The 22,356-nt window shown below is 38.1% G+C and overlaps 1 protein-coding gene across 1 annotated transcript in view; it reads left to right on the top strand.

Annotated features, from left to right (window-relative positions):
• CPQ (carboxypeptidase Q) overlaps window positions 1-22,356 on the top strand; it is a 165,768-nt gene that overhangs the window by 5,699 nt on the left and 137,713 nt on the right. The window contains exon 2 of the mRNA XM_070942106.1: window positions 21,612-22,062. Coding sequence (XP_070798207.1) covers window positions 21,633-22,062 — 430 coding nt within the window. The 5' untranslated portion in view covers window positions 21,612-21,632. The remainder of the gene's footprint in view (window positions 1-21,611; window positions 22,063-22,356) is intronic.

The raw sequence follows: 22,356 nt of genomic DNA, 5'->3' as shown, positions 1-22,356 counted from the left end.
CTTGAGTATCAATATTTCTGTTGGCAAATGATGCCCAATTATTTATTTTCCTTTCTGTCTTGTCAGCTGGGGTCTTGAATTAGTATGTGGCATAAATGGCAGAGAAGGTAAAGATTATCATTGAAAGTTAATCTGCATAAGGCAGAAGTATTGATGATGGGTAACCAAATGATTTCAGAGTAATGTAATGGTAATGGCATAGTAATGGTCTTGCATATCACACCTTACTTCTAAGATCTCTAAGTAGCACATGTGGGGAGAAGACTCTTATTTTATTATTAAAATAATAGCAATAGCACTTAGATTTATGTACACCGCTTCCCAGCACTTTATAGCCCGTTCTAAGAGGTATACAGAGTCAGCATATTGCCCCCAACAATCTGGGTCCTCATTTTACCGACTTCGGAAGGATGGAAGGCTGAGTCAACCTTGAGCCTGGTGAGATTCGATCTGCCAAATTGCAGGCAACTGGAAGTTAGCAGAAGTAGTCTGCAGTACTGCATTCTAACCACTGCGCCACTGTGGCTCCTATAATAACCCTGTAATATAAATTGGGTTGACTGGAAACTTGAATCTAAGTCTCCCTTCGCCCAGTTCAGAATTTTTTTTAAAAAATGGCTCCATATGAGTTTTGATATTGCCATGGTTCTTAAAATTTGCTTGCAGAGTACAGCAGCTATCTCTGTATATTTCATCTTTCAGGAGGCCCTGGATCTGCTTGCTTTTTCTAAAGTTAAACACAACTTTGGCTTATGTCTCTGTTGTCCATGTCTTGTAACATCTAGTAAAGCTAATAATGCAATGAAAGAATGTCTAGTTTCCCTGTGATCGTTAGTTTAGTTTCCTTGCAATTTCCTTGCAATATGTCCTTAAATTCTAATAATAGGAACTCATTTGATATACATGTAGGCTATACTAGATAACTGTGGCCCTTGAGTCATTGTTTCAGAGATATTTCCTTATCAGATTCTTCAATGCCTTCAACAATGGCAGAGCTTCTAATGTACTTGAAAAGGTCTTAAAAATTCAGGGAAATATTCAGAGAAGTATCCGCTTTGAAAGTAGCCATGTTGAACTGTACAGACCAGTTGGTCATCAGAAACTGACCACAGCAAATGTTTTATGACATTTTGTATTATCTCATAAAGTACTTAATGATCATTTTTATGCCATAAAATATTTTATAAAAGTTGCCAAATTTCAATTCTGTGGGAGTCATGGATCCTGAATTTTGGATGCACTTTGTCAATTAGCCCATTTGAGGTATCTTGGTTCAAAATACTTTGCCCTCTGTTGCTCTGTTTCACCCAGTTAAAGGTTACAGACATGGGAGTTTTAGTAGTATATTGATAGATGAAGATGAGGCTACTGTTATGTACCTTTCTCTGCCAACGTGACACATGCAGTGAGATATTACTGCTTAAAAACTAAATCACTCTAGAAGATTATGGCCTTCAAGCAGCATTAGCAACCTGTGTGTTATACAATCCAAGCATCCTGAGGCCACAGGAAGCAAACAAACGTTTATTCGGCAACTTGAATAAGAAATGATTGATATTTTCTATTAGGGTCTCTGCATTTCATTGAAATACCAAGCAAAAAAGCATGCACCCTCAGACTTTTATGTTACTGTCAAATTCTTTCCTAACACTGCCTGACATGATTATTGTGTCGTTGACTATCGATTTGAACTGTTTTCTGACCATGCTTAGTTTTGTTTGGATGTATTTTATTGTTTATGGGCTTTTCCTGTGAACTATATTGAGTATTATGTTAATAAAAATAATTTGCACTCTGATGAAATTGATTGGGGTTTGGGCATTTGTGGTGATCAATGTATATATTGGATGGAGAGTTCATCCACTGCAAGACTGGCATGTAAATAAATATAATCTCAACATCAAAGAGTTTAATATTTAGATATTGAGTTCTCGGTCATTAATAAACTTTTAATTATCAATAAGGTAGTCTTCAGTGTATTTGGTACAATAAGTGCCTGGGTTTAGGCTATGATGGCAGTTCTAAATATGTTTCTAGCAGGTTTTCTGTTGGAAATAGAATAAGAATACAATGCTTTATTCTTGCATCTTGCACAGTACGAACATCCCCTGTTATCATCTCTACTGTGCCATGTCTTATGGCCAGAGGTATAAATCAGATGCTTTCCTCATCTGTAGGAAAACCTCTCCATTGTTCTTTTTTCTTTGTCCCACAGAAAGAGCTGGGAAGTACCAGGTTTTGAAAACAGTCTTCTGAAAGCAGGAGACTTTTGGTCTTTAAATATTCTGGCCTTTCCAGAAAGGCTCAGTTATGAAAGCATTTGTGTGCGATTTTAGAACTATTTCAAAACTCTGTATAACCCCAAAACTATTCAGCTATTCAGTGGGGTTGTTAGTGAATTTACCCTCACCTGTTTTGCTAGGCATCATAAAGGACGACAGCATGGATCAAGCCATCAGTCAACAATCATTCCATTCCCAAGCCCCTCAGCCTTACTGCATCCTTCTATGATTACTATGACTAGAGGAGGATTTCCTGCCAGTAGTGATACTTTGAAGGGAGGGTAGCAAAGCCAAGAAGCAATTGCTTTGTGTAACCGTTGTGGCTCCGTTACCTGAGCCTGTGTCATTGGCAGGAGAGGACTCCGAGAGTGAAGAAGAGGAGTTGGCAAGGCCTCCCTCTCCAGGACCCTCCTCTCTGGCAATGCCTTCGGTGTCCGCCGAAGGGCAAGAGATAGGGCCGGGGCCAAGCATGTCCACCCAGCCACAGATGGGCAGTGATGAGGGTAATGAGTCTTGGCTGGATCCACGCCAGCGTCACAGAGATTAGGCTGAGTCACTGGACCACACCCCACAGGATATAAAAGGAAGTGTGGTTCGTCAAACCTTGTGACGAACAAAGCTGAAGGCTTCCACGCCATTCTGCATTGCCGGACTTTTGCTATAAGACTTTGCAGGATTATCTCTGGACTTGATTAAATCCATAATTATTGAGCTGTTTCTTTTGATGTATCAGAAGTGGGGAGAAGTTATCTCTCCTCTTCGTAAATAATAAACTCTTGGCAGGCAGCCACTAGGTTGTTGCCAAGTTCCGTTATCATAAGGAAAAGATTTTGCTGGCTGGTTTGGTCTTTAACTCTTGAACGTCTGTTGGTGTGTGTGCGTGTGGTTGGGGACAGAACAGTAACCTCCATTATGCAATATATGAAGTTAGGACTTCATCATTTGGCAGCAAGCTGGAACAAAAGTAATAGATGCAGGATAAGGATTAGCAGCAGGGACAGCAATTTCATGCTGGTATTGTTTTCTGCTGACTGAATGATTGAATTATTTTAATTTTGTAACAGAGGACAGCCCTGTATTAGTCATATTTTAGGACTGTCTATTTTATTTTATTTATTTATTTTGTCAAGCATGTATTAGATAACAGATATAAGTATAGACATAATTATGAATATATGAGATGGATACAAATAAAAGGGAACATTAGGACAGGGACGGTAGGCACACTGGTGCTCTTATGCACACCCCTTACAGATCTCTTAGGAATGGGGTGAGATCAACAGTAGACAGTCTAAGGTGAAAGTTTTGGGGGTTTGGGGAAGAAACCACAGAGTCAGAGAGTGCATTCCAGGCATTGACCACTCTGTTGCTGAAGTCGTATTTTCTGCAATCGAGTTTGGAGCGGTTTACCTTAAGTTTGTATCTATTGTGTGCTCGTGTATTGTTGTGGTTGAAGCTGAAATAGTCGTTGACAGGACATTGTAGCAGATGATTTTATGTACTATGCTTAGATCAGAACGAAGGTGGCATAGTTCTAAATTGTCTAAGCCCAAAATTTCAAGCCTGGTGACATAAGGTATTCTATTGCGGGTAGAGGAATGGAAGACTCTTCTCGTGAAATATCTCTGGACTCTCTCAATTGTATTAATGTCCAATATGCAGTGTGAGCTGTATTCGAGAATTAGTCTAGCAAATGTTTTGTATGCTCTAGTTAGTAGTACAATATTACCAGAGAAGAAGCTACACAAGACTAGGTTAACAACTTTTAATGCCTTTTTGGCAATGCTGTTACAGTGAGCTCTGGCAATTAGGTCATTTGAGATGAGTACCCCAAGGTCCTTGACAGAGTGAGGGTCGTCTACGAGGTTGTATCTGCCCAGCTTGTATTTTGTGTTTTGATTTTTTTTGCTGATGTGTAAGACAGAACATTTGTTGGTTGAGATTTGGAGTTGCCAGTTGTTTGACCATTCTGACAGATAGTCAAGGTCTTTTTGTAGGGTTGCAGTATTGTCAGTGGTGTTGAATAGTTTTACATCATCAGCAAAGAGAACGCTATTGCTTATAATATGATAACATCGGTCGTTTAAAGTATAAAGAGTGTGGGTCCTAAAACGCTTCCTTGGAGGACACCGCTGTTAACAGGTACAGGGTTTGATAGGGTGTTCCCTATTTTGACTACTTGTTGCCTTTTTGATAGGAACACAGCCATCCACTATGGAGATTCTCAGGCCATGTTTGTCCCAAAGGTGCTTTATCAAAGGCAACAGGACTTTCTTGTTTTTCTTTGAAGACGTTTCATTTCTCATCCAAGAAGCTTGTTCAGTTCAGTCTTCAAGGAAAAACAAAGGAAGTCCACTTGCCTTTTGAAAAAGCATCTTTGGGATTTAGGATCATCTGTTCATGTTCAACTTCTCAACATTTTCCTCATGCCCTTTGAAACTGACTTCTCTTTTTCAATTTCACCAACATGGTGTTTAAGAATGTATTTCACTTCAGTTTTGATAAAGCTTTTTGAATGTACCGTATTATTATATTATGGCAAATAATATTCTTTTTTTTCTACTCCAAACTTATCCATCACTTTCTTGTTGGCTACCAGAGGCCATCTGCAGTCAACAGGGGTGGGTGACATCAAATGATGAAAGCAGCATATGCATCCTCTTGTGCATTGCATCATGTTTCACAAAAGGGGTGAGTCTGAATGACAACAGCGCAACACTGCTTTGGATATTTTGAGGGAAATGTTGATCATATGAAACACTCTACTGGCTGACTACCCACATTTCTTGATTTGCAGAAGCCCAAGAGGGAGAGTTTCAGATTTTGAAACCTAGGAAGCCAGGGAGGCTGAAAACAGTTGGATGTTTAGAAGAAAGGAAAGGAGATTTGTACACTCTGTTCGGCCACATCCAACTAATTTCTGTCTGTAAAATATTCCTGGGATATTCCTAAGAAGAGAAATAGCATTGCCTTTGCTTCCTTTTCACATCAGTTTCATTGGAAAAAGAAAAAGATGGCTGTCCCCACTTAAGGCTTCCATTTTGAGTGTTTTTTGCACATATGCTTGTACATGCAACACAAAGCAACCCATTAGCTAGACTTAACTTTTCTAAAAAGAAAAGAATTGGTTCTCTACATTTACAAAGGGGAGAGAGAAAATCTATACACCACAATGTTCCATTTATTCCAAATATTTTTGTTGATTAAGTGAAGAAATTGCTTTTTTATTTGTATCATCTGGATGGGAGTGGATAATGGATAAATTAAAGAAAATACGAATTTAGGGAAGAGTAAAAAATAATCAAATAATACTGGGATGAGTGAAAATTAATTGGCTAGTTTATTTGTTGAATTGAATTGGATGGGAGATTGGCATCCTTCAGCAAAGCATAAATACTGCTAATTTCTAGCCTGCATGCATCTATGTCAATTAATGTGTGCATATATTATGTAAATTTGAGTTCAAGAGTCTTTTTAGAATTGAATAATGTGTGTTAGTCTGTTCTCAGATGGCTGTAAACAAATATAGGTGGACAGTGGACCAACGTGTGACTAAAAAAAAGAAGGTGCAAACACTCTCTTTTTCTTGTCCAAAAGAGACTTTCTATCATTTTATATCACATGGACTAAAGAGAGAAATATAAGAATTTAAAATTTGAAGGTGTTCATTATTCAGTGTGAATTGTATATCCTTGCAACCCAGGGAAATTTCCCACAGATTACTCCCAGATGGGACTTATAATTGCATTCTTCTTTCTTCATTATTCATTTATTTCCCAAGGTTATGACAATCATAAATCAGTCCTAAGTGGGATGCATTCCAATCTAGTGGCAATTTAAAATATAAGACCACACTATACCTTAATATGTGACAATATAATAAATAATATAAATAAATCATATCAAGCCGTGGAAAAACTACACTGAAATAACTCAAACTGGGAAGTTGCAAAAAAACAACAGCTAATCTAATGCCCAGACTAAATATGGGTTTTGGTGGTCTAACTAGACAGGCCACAACCAACTATAAGATCCAACGATTGTGACACAACAGCAAGTTTTATTAATGGCAGCAGGAGAGGGAGGCCTCTTTGAATAATGTTTTCAGTAACTAGGAGTTTCTTTGATTTATGTTTCTAGTTCTTTGAAGTAACAAAACAAGTTCTCCATGATGAATGTAGAGTTTAATAAAAAATGGTTCACACCTGCCAAGGAAAAGGATCATAGATTTGAACTTTAGTAACTCACAAACTCATTATAATGCAATAACTACACTTCTTGAACATGAGAATGAGCATTAACAAGCTCATGCTAAGGATATATGGGATGCTATGAAATGTTACATGGTACATATAAAGTTACTGAGCATACGTGCTACATCACAAATGAGTCAATTGATGCTAACCAATAAAGTGATTTTCTACCTTTCTGAGTTCTCTTTCCCTCTTTTTGGGTGAGATGCCTGTTCTTATTTGTGTACATAAAGAGATATTAATCTACTTTTCCAGCTTGGATCCTATTTGACACTCCAGGCTAACAGATCTTGTTGACGTTTACAGTTAACAATATATTTCTCCTCTTTGGAAGGAAGAAATATTGAAGCTTTGTTATGATTGCAAGATAGTGAGTGTAGTTAAGTCTATCCATCTTTCTTTAAGGATTTTTGGTGGGTCTTGTGTCCAAACAAATGTCAAGGCCTATGAATCTTCATGTCACATTTTCCACCGTATCACCGTATCTTTAACTTCTACCCTCTCAGTAGGAGACTTTGAACACCATTTTCTTGGCTTTTATTTCTAATTTTCATGTGAGAAGGATCTGAATACCATCCTGCACTGGCTGTTGCTGATGTTTTCGAAGATGACTTATTACATCTCTAGTGGCAATGGTTAAGACGTTGGGCTTGAGGCCTGGAAGGATTTGAGATCCAAGCACCACGCAACAGAGTGTGTAGTGGCCCACCAATAGCCTGTGCGGATCGTGGCTAATCCCGACGAGGAGGCTGGTGTGGAGTCGCGCCAGCAGCCTGCGCAACCGGCACTCACGTCGGACAGCGAGGAGGCTGAAGAGGACGTGGTACCAGAAGTAGAGACTCAGCCTGGGCCTTCAGAACCTCCAGAGACTCCTTCGAGTGGAGAGAGCTAAATGGAGGAGCCTCTCCTCAATGCTCGAGCACGCAGGGCTGCCAGAAGGCAGGAGTGGCTACTGAGGAGGAGGAGGTCTCCTCGAGAATAAGGTTTGAGGATAATTGGCCACTCCCTTAGTCTATTTAAGTCGCACGCAGTTAGTAATTTCTTGCTGAAAACGTGTACTTATTACAGAGCATCTTGGAGAGTGAGTGTCTTATCGTATCTTGTTTTCTGGGCTGTTTGCCAACCTTTGCCGGACTTTGTTTATTTTTGATACGTTATAACTTTGATAAGGACCGTTGGTGTGTGTCACAATCCTTGGGAATCCGGAGCTGGGGCAGAACAGAGTGAGCTGCCCCAACTTCTGCCAACCTAGCAGTTCAAAAGCATGCAAATATGAGTAGATAAATAGATACCACTTTGGTGAGAAGATAACAACACTCCGTGACATCATGCTGGCCACATGACCACAGAAATGTCTTCAGACAGTGCTAGCTTAATAGCCTTGAAATGGAAATAAGCTATTTATTCTGCTAGTTGTTGGCAACAACTAGCAAAATAAAATCCACAGGGACTCCTCTTTTTATTTCATCTTTGGCCAGGTCCTCCCCCATCCCTCAGTACCAGATTCTACCCAGTTGTTCATCTACCCATACTTTCTGCTAAATCACCTTACCAAATAGAAGTGCTCAATTCATTCTCCATTTTGGAGAGGGCTTTTTTTTTTTTTTTTTTGGTTCCCATTTTTCCTTAGGTCATTATCCATCACCTACTGTACATCAGATTTCATTTTAAATAGGTCGTGCATTTGATACACGACAGTTGCAGAAATTCTTTCAAAATGGCTTGTTTAGTTTTTCGTACAACAAATTTACTTATCAATTGTTCTATTTCTATTCATCTTGCTGGGAGAAGCTTGATATAGTCTCCCTTGGAGTAACATGAAAATGTGTCCTCTAGAGCTTTCTAAATGTCTAGCAGTGCTTCTTGATAGAGGTTTTTTCTCCTCCCCCCTCTTCTATGTAATGTGGGGAATTGAGAAAATCCTCTGTGAAGAATTGAGATTGAAGTCATCCGAAAGGCATCTGGTTGCAGTCCCCACTGATTGTAATAATTGGAACTTTCTATTATCTATCTAAAATCCTTCCAGAGGTATATTCCATATTCTGTTTGAATTTTTATTTTTCAATATTCAAGTTTGTCTTTAAAATATATCAGACATCTAAGTAATAAATGGAGAAACTAATATCATAAAAATAATCAGATTGTCCTCTGTCAGATAACCTGAATATCGGTAGTCCTCGACTTACAATAGTTCATTTAGTGACTGTTCAAAGTTATAATGGCACTGAAAAAAAATACTTATGACCATTTTTTACACTTACGACTATTGCAGCATCCCCAATGGTCACATGATCAAAATTCAGACAACTCATAGTTATGACGGTTGCAGTGTCTCAAGATCATGTGATCATCCTTTGTGACCTGACAAGCAAAGTCAATGGGGAAGACAACTGCATTGATTCACTTAACAACTGTGGCAAGAAAGGTCATAAAATGAGGCAAAATTCACTTAACAACTGTTTTGCTTAGCAACAAAAATTTTGGCTCAATCATGGTCATAGGTCAAGAACTATCTGTAATTTGTAATAAATATATAGCTTTTCAAAATCCAAGGCCCACATCACCGATATAAATATCTGTTTTAGTCTGTTTTAGCTTTCATTCTGGAGAAGAAAAAAATGCAGTTCAGTTTATATCACTTTATATCTTCAGACAATTGGAAATTATCAGTCTAATATGGGGTTCTCTGCAGTTCTTTGACCCTTCATGAAATTTCAATTTGTTCATCAACCTCCAAAATTTAATGAATGCTACTTTAACTAATAGTACCAGGAGTAACAATAATATCAAGCCCTTGGATAATCCATCAATCCTTAGAACCCTGGTGCAACACATGTTTTGGGAAATTCAGAAGAAAGGGTGTCTTTTAAATTACTTCTTTAGCCTAAAAAAGATTCTCAGCTAAATCTGAAATGAAACTCAGTAGAATTGGACATGTTATCTTCTGGAATAGGGTAGTATTTTCTGCTAATGATTCAGGGAATGTGGTTGCAACTCTTTGTCAAGAGCATGGGTAGGCAATTGATGGGCCACATGTCAGTCTGTTGGTCCCTTTTTCCATCCTTCAGGGTCCCCCAAGATTGCATCAGCAAAACATGTAGAAGATTGCCAGATTATGGTAACTGCCAATGTCAAGTACTTTGGCAGGGGTGGGTGGTGGGTGGGTGGGTGCCCCATCAGTGTTAAGTCCCAAAAATGTAAACAAAAAGGGCCATAAATTCCAGCCTCATCTCCTCTGTGACATCATGGTATTATTGCCACACGTCTTCAAGCCCTTGAAGAAATTCATTTAAGGTGCATAGATACCAACTACAAAAAGATTGCTTCCTCCATCTGCTATGTGATAAGGTGTCGTGCTAATGTTATTAATGGAGGCCTTGCAAGAAGATTGCACAATAAACTATAATTAAGTCAGAGATCAGTTTGACAGCATGGAAAGACCATGATTAATAATGACATCGCTGCAACAGCTATGAAAGATAATCAGAAACTTTTTGAGACCAACAAATAAATAAATACAAATAAGTTCTCCGCAATGCTGATCCAGTTTCAAGAACGTGTTATGTAATTTATTTTATTTGTTTATCAAATTTATTGGCCAACTATTTTACCACAGGATAATAATCTTTGATATTTCCCAAGTAACAATTGTTTAGAAATCAAATGTGTTTCCCTGAAATTAATGGAAATCTCTACTCTATATAAGGTATTGAAAATTAGGCTGATATATAAATGAAGAAACCTCACAACTATTTAGCTGCAGTTCAATGCATTCCACCATTTCCAGAAAAGTTTTCCAGCAAGTTTCAGAATTTGCTATCTATTTTTCAGCTTCAGAGGAACATTTTGCTAAGAGATGCTTAAGAGTGCCCAAGAAATGCCTTTATTACTAATATGTAATTTGACAATTTGATTGCTTTTGAATCCCAGCGCAAGAAGCTGGCAGAAAAAGAGACAGGATATACACATGAGAACTTTCACAGCAAGTACAGTTTCTTGCGTTATCCAGCTTACCTCGGGGTTGATAAACTTTTTGACAATCCAGAGGCCTTTTCATTGTTTCATTTCAGTGTTGACTTGGCAAATACAATGTAGTGTGTTAATCTTTTGCCAGATATGCTTTGCTTGCAGTTCTGTTGGAAGAAGCAGAGCAAATCAAATGGAAGTCCCCAGACTCCCGAAGATTATATGTTTTGCTTCTGCCTGAATACTTTACTTTTGTTTTCATATCTTATTGTTATGAACGCTATTTTTCAGAATGGCCTGTTGAGGTTCCCCAACTGGATGGTACTTGTGATCACAGGAATTCCTACTTTTTTCAGCTGTTCTTAATATTTGTAATAGAAGCAGAAGTTAGAGCATTATCTGAGGCAAAGAAGGGTAAAGACACGAAGAAAGACAGGCTGCAGATTGGAAATTCTGGCAACATCTATGGTCACATGAAAATGGCAAGAGCCATAGTTGACTTAACCTAAATAAGTAGATACTATTTCCCAGCTAATGAGAAATATACAGGTACCATAGTCCTCGACTTTGATCACAATTGAGCCCAAAATTTATGATGCTAAGTAAAACATTTGTTAAGTAAGTTTTGCCCCATTTTATGACTTTTCTTGCTACGTGAATCATTGCAAATGTTAAATTAGTAACATTGTTAAGTGAATCTGGCTTTCCCATTGATTTTACTTATCAGAAGGTCACAAAAGCTGAGCCAGAGACACTCAGTCTGTCATAAATATGAACCAGTTGCCAAACATCAGAATTTTGATGACTAAGGGGATGCTGCAATGGTTGTTAAGTATCATAAGTCACTTTTTTCAGTGCCGTTGTAACTTGGAAAGGTCACTAAATGAACTGTTGTAAGTTGAGGATTACCTGTGTAAACAAAAAAAGATTATTAAACATGATACTTGTCAAACTGTTCAAGCTATCTGTACTGCATACCTAGAACAGGGCTGTCAAACTCATGGCCCATGGGCTGGATGCGTCATGCACTGGCCACGCCCATGCCTGGTTTAGCAAAGGGGGGAAAGTCCCAATACGTCACGTGACGACAACATGACGACACGAGTTTCACAGCCTTGGACTAGAGAATGCATACCTAAGGGACTAGAAATTTGTACATAAAAACCAAGAGACCATGTGTTCTATTCCTGCCTTACAGTTGAAAGTGGGTTTGGTGACTTTAGGCTAATCAGTTTCTCTCAGCCAACCCACCTCATAGGGTTATTAATGTGAGGAAAATAGGAGGAGGAAGGAATATTAAGTATGTTTACCAGCTTAAGTTATTCATAAAAATAATAAAAGTAGGATAAAAGTAAATAAAGTAAATAAAAACAACAGCCCTATATCCTAAAAGGTTCCTGCAACTTTGTATTATTTATAAGTAGTGCTCATTAAGCTTCATTATCATTGTCAAATTCTTTAGAGCTAACATACTTTTTAAAAAATAATTCCCCTCATCATCTTCCACAGGTTGATGTTTATTTTCAGTAGTGCACAGAAAATAAGCTTCTTCATGCATGGAAAGAACCCATGAGAAATACAATGGTTTGTCCTTAAATATGCAGACCTGTTGCCTCACTGTTTGGGTATCAATCTGCTGTACAATGTATGTAGAAGGTTATCTCATTACATCACATTTAAGCAAGAAAGAGTGAAGTTGTAATTAGGAATAATGCTTGAATATTTGTTTTTCTAAATATTTATTTTTATATCTGTTGTTTTTATATCTTGTTTCACTCAATTGTTGTATGCTGCCCTCAAAGTCACTTTTAGTGAGATGGGCGGTGATGAATAAATTTGGCAACAGATAAAACAATGGTTGAAAGAGATATTAATGCAAAATATAGAATTAAAACCAGAATTCTTTTTACTGAGTATTATAAAGGACAAATACAATAAGGGTACAACTTATCTAGTGTTACATATATTATCAGCAGCAAGATTGGCCTTTGCACAAAAAATGGAAAATAAAGAGACGCCCATAGAAGAAGTATTAGCTAAAATCTTAACTTGTGCGGAAATGGACGGGTTGACACTGGAACTCAAGGATAAGAGCGATTCAGAGTATTATGAAATCTGGAACAAATCTTATTATTGGATGGAGAAGAGGAAGAATGCTGGGATAAAGGATTATTGATGAGTTGAATGTTTAGAAACTTTTATGTTAGTCGTCTGTGATAGATAGGAATGAACTGGGAATTGATGTAACATTCACAGATGAAAGAACTCATGTGTTTGAAATGTGATAAATAATACAAATATGTATAGTAATAAGGAATTGTATTTGTTGCAAGGTAATAATTGATGAAAATGTCTAAACTGGAAAAGTCAAACCCTGTCCAATGTTTTTAAATTTGTATTATTAATAAAAAACCCTTTTTTAAAAAAAACACACACACAAATTCGATGAATAAATAAATACATTACACGGACAATACTTTTTGCAGCTATTGTGCGGTTGTCCAGAATTTTGCACTCTGTTTTGCCTGGGTGGAGAAAACTTGTCCAGATTCTCAAAAACATAGTTAAATTGGTAAACCAGTTCCTGAACTGTATTTTAAATTGTGAGGGTTGGTGTAGTTGAAAGTCCTCTTATTAAAATATTATATAAAATATTATATATATAATATTATATATATATATATATATATATATATATATATATATATATATATATATATATAAAATTTTATATATTTAAAATATTAATAAGTTAGATGTTATCGAGACAGATTATTAACCATAGATTTTTCTTCTATACAGCAGGTTTTTCATAATTATGACCTTTCCTGGGATGGAGGTTCCATTTTTCTCCAGTCTCTGTAAGAGCTTAACAATAAAGATCACATAAGGAACAGGGAGAAGACAGTTTGATTTGAATCATAAATAGATGTATATTAAGTAAAAAATAATTTGTATATGTTCCTATTACACTGCTTACCTATCTTGGGTATATTTCTCTTCCGTAGATGATTTAGGGGAATTTTTATCAGCATGAAGACCTCTGGGTTGGCATTTTTCAAGATCCAGCTCTCTCAGGGTGTGTCACTTTATATGTCAGGGGTGTCAAACTTGCAACCCGCGGGCCAGATGCATCACACACTGGCCACGCCCACGCCTGGTTTAGCGAAGGAGAAGAGAGTTGTGATGCATCACGTGACGATGCCATGACAACACGAGTTTGACACTCCTGTTATATATGGATGTACTGTATCTTGTTTGTAGCATACACAAATATAAATGAGTAAATCTAGCACTGTGAAGTAGAACAGTCCATGCTACAACAGTTAAGAATAATTGCTTGTTTCTAGCTAATCTTAACTGATACCAGTTTTTAAATGCAAGAAAGAGATGATTTTGCCAAATATGTTACCCAAGAAGTGATGAAGTTTGCAGAGTGATATTGAAGATGCCAACAAGTAGGGGAATGTGTTTGTATTTATGTAGTTTTGTTTTACAATCTATGTGTTCTCATTTACTTAGGGCAGGGGTCAACAACCTGCAGCTCTAGAGCTGCATGCTGCTCCTTGGGCCCTCTGCTGTGGCTCCCTGTCAGGTGATCCCACCACTGGCTGGCCCCGTCCCTTGCCCTCCCCCCCCCAGTCCTCCGCGCCTGGCCTGAGAAGGTAAGGGTGACGGTGGGGGATGAGAGAAGTGGCCAGGGCAGAGACAAAGAGATACAGAGAGAGGGGGAGAGGGAGAGACATAGAGAGATACAGAGAGAGAGGGAGGGAGAAGAGAGGGAGGGGAGAGAGAGAGAGAGAGATGTCAAAAGGATTTTGTGGTTCCCGGTGTTTTTTAACAACTGGTTCTCTGCCCTAATGACCGCCTGGGTAGGCGTGACTAGGGGGTGTGTCATGTGACTGGTGGAAGTGAGTGACATCGAGTTGGCCACGCCCACCCAGGTTTTGTGGCTCCCAGTGTTTTCTTTTCTGTGGGAAATGGTCCAAATGGCTCTTTTGAGTATTTAAGGTTGCAGACCCCTGATTTAGGGGATTTCATTAGGCCAAAATAGTTCCGTGCAAAATCCACACCTCAGAGCACAGCACCGAGTTCCCAAAGTACAGAATAATGCTTTCTGGGAGAAAGTTTCAGTTTCTTTCATATTCCCATTTTTGGCCATTTTTGCTCTCTTTTCATGAAAGGAAATAGCTCCATAACTTTAAAACTCATAATTCCTCTTCTACTACATATTCAGCCAACTTCTGAGCCAACTTTTTCACAGCTGTCATAACAAACTTACTTCTGCATGCTACTAATGAAATCAGACTCATCAATGTAGTACTTGAAGTACTTTACTTTTCCTGGAAGTTTTAAAGTATAAGTCAGTGTTAAACAGATCACCTCTTGTATTTTAAGCATGTGATTTCATGTATTCCTTAGAGGAAAATAAAATAGAGAACATAGAAAACAAATTCATTAAATTATGAGAACTTTAGTTATTAAGTTTAGTCATGAACCTTATTTCTTTTTCACATTTGTCATTCTGCATTAAAAACAAACTGAGCCCCTTTTAAAATCCTTATGTTTGTTAGAATATTTAAAAAGTCTGCCAGATAAATAATAAAAGTATTGCTCAAATTTTATTAATTTGGGCTGTTTTAGTGCTTTCGCTCTTCTGGAGACTTTTGATTTAGCCCTTTATTGATACCTAAATTTTATGTTGTTTGGTTTGTCTCAGAGTCAGCTAGATGTTCAGACTGAATTTGGCATTTTTATTCACCAATTGAGTCCTGGGATAGGCAGAAGTTTATCCATCTATCCAAGGATCTGGGATAGACAGAAGTGGATGTTTGATGGTGTTGCAGATATTGTTGCAGGATGCAAGGTGTCCCAAGTAAAATTTCCTTTTGCAATTGACTGATGGTGATTTTGTCAATGCCTATGGTGTTCAAGTGGTACTCCAGTTGCTTTGAAATTGCAGCCAAGGCACCTATTACTATTGATACTACCTTTGATTTAGGGGTGAAATCCAGCAGGTTCTGACATGTTCTGACAACCGGTAGCAGAAATTTTGAGCAGTTCGGAGAACAGAGAAATACCACCTCTGGCTGGCCCCAGAGTGGGGAGGGAATGGGGATTCTGCATTATCCTTCCCCTGAAGTGGGGTGGGAATGGAGATTTTGCAGTATCCTTCCCCTGCCACGCCCTCCAAACCACGCCCACAGAACCAGTAGTAAAAAAATTTGGATTTCACCACTGCTTTGATTGCTTTTGCTACAGTCATTTCATTACTATTTGCAGGTCTTTGTATTTTGTTATCTTTTCCAGTTCTTTCTCTTCTATTCTGCTGTCTCCATGTACTGCCAAGTCCACTATCCAGATTTTTTGCCTTTCTTATTGACAATTGTTAAATCTGGCGTGTTATTTGATAGGTGCCTGTTGAACTCTAAAGTCCCTGCAGGTATTTTTTGCTAATCTTTCAATGCACCATTGTTGCTACTTCGTCATGCCATTTTTTGTATAGTCTTCTTGCAGCAGCTAACCAGGCGATCCACAGTTTCTTCAGCATCTTTGCAGAGGCAGCATTTGCTATCTGTTAGTATCTTTTGAATTCTGGCTTTGTTTACATTTGTTTGGGTGCTTTCCTTTCTGCTCAGGTGGAAAGAGCTTATTTTCAACTAGATGCTCTTGGACTGCATCAGCCAAAATAGTTAGCAATTTAAAAATTGTTGGTAAGCAGGTAGTTGGCCTGTAATTTCCTGGTGCTGCCCCTTTTGCTGGATCTTTCATTTTCAGGTAGGTTTTGCCAGATATTAGTCACTCTTCAATTTCATCTCCTTGCAGTATGTTGTTAAACTGCTTGGCAGCAAGTGGGTATAGACCAGTCAGATGTTTCAACCAAAAACTATGCGTTCATCTTCACCTGGTAATGAACAATTCTTTTCCACCTCCTTTAATCATTGTGTCCTTATTGTATTTCTTTCGGTTATCCCACATCTGTGCCCAGAACTGCACTGAGCTGTTTCTTTCTCGTCAGGAGTTGACTGATTCATTGCAGTCTCTTCATTGATGGATTGGTAGAAATGCTTCTGACTGGATTGGAATTGGAGATTCTGCCTATAATTTGCCATTCCAGCTTCTTGTGCTAATTGTCTTGTCTGTAGCTGTTATTTGGTGCTTTGCTATTTCCAGTGCTTCCTTGATCTTCCTTGTTTCTAGGTGATGTCTTGAGAAGATCTTCTTTGATTTTCTTGTGCTTATGCTTTTTTTCTTTCATCAGTTCTAACTTGCTTGCATCTGATCTTAGCTTGCTGATCTTATTTTCCAACCCAATCTTCCATTTTGATGATGTACTGTCTGGCTTTTTTCCTCTTCTTTGTAGATTTTGCTTCCCATGTATTCAGTTATAACTGCAGCTGTGTTGTACATTAGTTGGCTTGTTTCATGTAGTGAGATGGTGCTTATATCTGATATTATAATATTAGTATCTTTTAATGCTTGTGCTAGCTGGAACAAGCTTCAATGCAGGCAACCTTATTCTGTTGTTTTTATGTTGGTCAGTTATTCTTTGTTTCAGTTCTACTATTTCTTTAATTATTAGAGGGCTTTGTTCTTCCTAAAGAGGCAGAGGAGAGGATGTCTGGTTTCCTAATGAAAACAATTCAATAGCTATGCTGGCTTCCTCTACTGCCTAGTTCTCCCGGTTTGCCTCTACAGTCTGAGCTACTTCTGGCAAGGCTTTTATTTCTTTGCCCTGGATAGACCTTTGCAATTCTTTCAATTCTGCTTCTGCAAATACTTTATAATTTTTATTATTATTATTATAAATCAATGTTGCTCTGCTAACCTCTGTTCTCTTATTTCTGATTCTGGATATTGTTCTTTCCAGAATCGATGCATTCATTTCAAATATCCGCTTCTTGTTGGACTTAATTTGTAACACAGATAATTATTTCTTTGTTTTTTATCTCTGAATATTTGCAATGGGTAAACACTTCCCTCCCCCAGTAGTTTTATAGCTCCTGGCCCTAGGTTGCTTAGCCAATAATCCTGAGCCTTGTAGCCCATTTTTCACCAGGAACTCCAATACCTAGCATAATCCTTGTTGACTCAGATGACAATCTGGTATGGGTTTCTTTTTATGTCTCATCATATTTTTTAATGGGAGAGACACTCTTTGTCTGACTCCTCTAATGAGACCTATCCACTATGGTTCAAAGTCTGGCATAACTCTCCCTTCAGAACACATAACCACATTAAGGTAGTACCTCATTAGGGAATATTATTTTTATTATTAATGTATTTATTTATGTCATCTTTTTACTATCATTTATGTGTAGGGCATCAAGAATAGCAGCTTTAACTGCCTTAGGGACTTGTAATATCACACCTTTTACATGAATCTTTTTGTTCTAGTAACTAAGAGTGAGTAAAAAAATATATTCAATTAAATATGCACTGTATAATCAATTCTCTGTTTTGTATTCTAAAGCCAGTGAACCCTTTAATCAGATAAGTAACACAGCATGTGGACAGAGGAAATTCTCTATCTGTATTAGGGAAGGGGGGGAAGATGAAAAGTGGGCTTTGGTGAGAATGAATTCTGGAAAATCAGCATCTGGAAAGAAGTTGAAACAGTGTATAGGGGTGCTGAGCTGAGCTGCTGCGCTGTGGATTACAGAAGAACAATATGCTGTTCTACAGCTGTGCTTGTTCCCTGAAACCCATCTTTGTGGTCCTTCGTGTCATGTAGCATCTCTGATGCTCTCTAATCTTGGTTGTTTCCTTACAGATGCTTCATGACCCAACTAGGTAACTTCATGGTTCAACCCTGAACTACATATATTCTCCTAGGTATCCTGGCTATTGAAAACTGATAGCATTTTGAAAGTGAATCACACAAAAATTATAATGAAAGCTTTAAAGTAGATATAATAAGAAAGAAAGAAGAAATAATTCTCCACATCTGTATCATGGTCCTCTCCACTTTGCATTAGGACTCACAACACCCAGAAACCTTGCTCTTGCCTACTAAAGGCCTCTCAGTAAAACACTTAAGGGTCCGCTGTACTTTCTGTAATTAATGTAGAACCAGTTTGGTGTACTGGTTAAAGTGATGATTTAGAAACCAGGTGATGGTGATTTCTAGTCCCGCCCTAGGTGACTTTGGGTTAGTCACTCTCTCTCAATCCAATTCACCTCATAGGGTTATTGTGGAGGAAATAGGAGGAGGAAGGAGTATTATATACAATCACTACCTTGAATTACTTGTGACATAATAAAGTCTGGATAAACATATAATCAATATGTTCTTTGACTCTGGATGTTGCGTAATAAGGGTTCCACAAATATTTGGTCTTGCTAAGCAAAGATAGTTGCTTCCAACATTGAGACACATGATTGGAGATGATATGCAAATAGCCATCCAAAAGGAGTTAATATTTTTCTCCCTATCAAAGTCCAATCCCTAGCTTACCTGTGAAATACTACATGTATGAAATACAGCTTACTTGTGAAATATTACAAGTGGTGGGTTGCCCCCAGTTCGGACCGGTTCGAAAGAACTGATAGTAAAACCATCGGGAGGCCTTGCCCCCCATCCCGGATGTCATCATCAGTGATCTGCGCATGCGCAGAAGCAAGGCGCAATCCTGTTGCGAACCGGTAGTAAAGGTAAGTAGAACCCACCCCTAAATATTACATAGCAACAGCAGTAGCACTTAGACTTATATACTGCTTTACAGTGCTTTATAGCCCACTCTAAGCGGTTTGCCAGAGTCAGCATATTGCCCCCAACAATTGATCAAACAGAATATGTTGTTATTTGGCAAAGTTCCCCCTCCGCACGCTATTAAAAATAGTATTTAACAAAAAATAAAACCAAACTCTATTTGGTTTTTTTTTTATGACAAAACCTCTTATGATGTGACACACTCTAAAGCATTCCCAAGTGCTACCAACTGAAACAAGGCAAAAGAAGCCAGAAAAAAAATAGCTATTTTGGGTTGCTTTTTAAAATTAAAATCCATCCATGGCCAGGAGGCACCACTTGTGACATGCTAGAATGAACACAGCCATGCAAAGTAGTTCATAACAGAGAAAAGTTCTTCTCACTCCTGTGAAGTTGGAATTGGATGAGATCCACTTTCTCAGCAGAGCAAGTAGAGCAAGGCACAATTGACTGTTTACTGGAACAGAAAGCGTTCTTTCCATCGCCCCTGCTTCATTTCTAGGAGCACATCGTATTCGAGACTCGAGATGTACAAATCGTGATCAGAAACTTATAGAGATCCATCTCCAGACTGAAGCTGTAGGGGGTTTCTAAATTTAACTTGGTATTTGAATTATCTTGCTTCAGTTCTAGATTCAAGACTCATCCAATTGCGATGACAAAATTTCCTGTGTTATTACTTGTGTCAACAGAAATTGCTTTGGAGTTAGAGATATTCCCAGCAGAATGTACCCTGTAGTCCATGAAACGTATCTCAAAACAAAGGAGAGTTTAAAAAAAGAAAAAAGAAAATCGAAACAGCCATTTCAAAGCACTTTTAAAAATGAACTAATTAGCAGTCCACCTCTTCATGGAATAATTTGAACAACATTCTTTGTAGAACAAAATTCAATTTTGCATCTGGGATTAGTTCTTTAAAGATAAGCCTACTTTATTCTTATGACAATTATAATTAGTTTTTAATAAGAGTTTTTGAGACTCTAAGAAACCAAGGACTGCTTAGTTTTTGCTAAAAATTGAGTTTCAATATGAGATCCTATTGTTGAAACACCTCTTAAATATAAATTTAAATAAATCTATAGATTTATTTTCCCCTACCATTTAATATATAAGTGAACATTTATCGAACATCTCGACTTACTAGGACTAGAACCTGCCCAGTAAGGTTGTAAGTTGTGATGGTCATAAACCAGGTCACCACATGAGCAGCCTGATTTTATGACTTTTTGTCAGTTATAAAGCAACTTCTGGAGTCATTAAACAACTGCTTAAACTGTCACAGCCATTAAGCAACTGCTGCAATGATTAGGTAAACCCATTGTTTGCTGTGGGGCATTTTTGCCAAAACCCAGAAGTAAATGATTTTCAGCAAAAACATCATAATTGTGGTCATCTGACTGCAGGATGCTGCAAACAGCCATAAATGCAGGCCAGTTGCCAAACACCTGAAATATGGTCACATGATCACAGGAGTAATCCATCTTTCAGAACTTTGGAACAGGGAAATAAGTACATTGAGGGAAGTCCCACATACCTTCCAGCAAGTCTCTAAGTGACTGGTCATAAGTTAAGGACTACCTGTCAAATATTTGACATTCCATTTGAAGTCTGACTAATACTGTATTGAAATGAATGACTAACAGTTCTGGCCTCTTTTATATTTAACAATATTTGATTTTAATTCTGCATCTTAATTTTTCAGGTGGTTTCTGTTAGAAAAACATCCTTCTTTTAAAAATGTTTATATTAGAAAAAAATCCTGCTTTCAGTTTTATTTTTAAAATGTTCGAACACGTTACGTTTTAAAGCCTTAAGAAAGTACAAAATACCAGACTAAAGCATGAGCTAAATGCTGTCTAAAAGACTGGAAATAAGATTTAATCTGTTTGTATAGTATTCCTGTAGAACAATGTTTCTCAGACTTGGCCACTTTCAGATGTGAGGACTTTTAGCTATCAGGATTCTGAATTCCACACATCTGAAAGTGGCCAAGCTTGAGAAATACTGCTCTAAATGTATTGGAGATGGGAAATTATAGTACAACACAACTAAATAGCACCAGGTTGGGAGGGTTGATGTTGCCAAACTATATCTAAATCTGAGGTTCTTAGAAAAGGGGCACCGGAAAAGGAAGGCATTCCTGTACTACTTTCCCTAGGGATTCTAGTTCTCCATTTCAAAAAGTAGGTCTCTGCCTGCGCTTTACGTAGTGGACAATGGCTGCAGAGATTTTGTGTTCTCCCCTCTCCTCACATCACAAAATTAACCTCTTAATTTCTGTCACTGCACTGTCATATGACATTACTTAACTGGATTAGTTTTCAGACTGTCGCGCTTCATAACTTAAAACTTGCTGAGCTGATTTGTAATGTAATATTGTCTTTTTTCCTCCTACAGGTTCACAAATAATAGAGAAAAATGAAGCTTCTGTTTTTAATGATCTCCATCTGCCTATTTTCTGAAAGCATGACTTGTTTATTAAGCAACACCAGTTACGGCCACCAAAGAACATTTGGCGATATTGACAGAGAAATAGCCAATTATTCGGACGTTGCTGAGAAGATTATCAAACTTGCGGTTTATGGCAAGGCCCAGAATAGATCTTACGAAAGGCTGGCACTGTTTGTGGACACTTTTGGACCACGATTGAGTGGTTCTAGAAATCTAGAACTGGCTATCCAGTACATGGAGGACGCTTTGAGGAAAAATGGCTTAGAAAATGTCCACCTGGAGCCAGTAAAAATACCCCACTGGGAAAGGGGTGAAGAGAGTGCAATGATGGTTAAACCATACAATCATATCATTGCCATGTTGGGGCTTGGTGGGAGCGTTGCAACTCCTCCCGAAGGTAATGACTGCCTGATTTTTAACTGTTGCTACCCTTACTATTACTTTTTATTTGGAATATGGCCTATTTTTTATTTAATAGTTCTCAACCTCAGTAGCTCTGCTTGTTAGGGAATTGTCAGACTTGAAGCCCATGTGTTCTCCATGGTTTAATGCAGGGGTCCCCAAGCCCCAGTATCGGGCTGTGGCCCATTCACAACCTGGCCGTGGAAGTGGCAGGCGAGCATGCCCATGTGCACAGCTCCATTTGTGCGAGCAGCAGGCTCTCCCATGGAACCATCCCCTCTCCCCCCCC

This window comes from Pituophis catenifer, unplaced genomic scaffold, assembly GCF_029215685.1.
Source record: "Pituophis catenifer annectens isolate HBS135680 unplaced genomic scaffold, rPitCat1.0.hap2 SCAF_3, whole genome shotgun sequence".
NCBI classification, from domain to species: Eukaryota; Metazoa; Chordata; class Lepidosauria; order Squamata; family Colubridae; genus Pituophis; species Pituophis catenifer.
The sequence above is the reverse complement of the archived record's forward strand: the minus strand, read 5'-3'. Positions and strand labels throughout refer to the sequence as shown.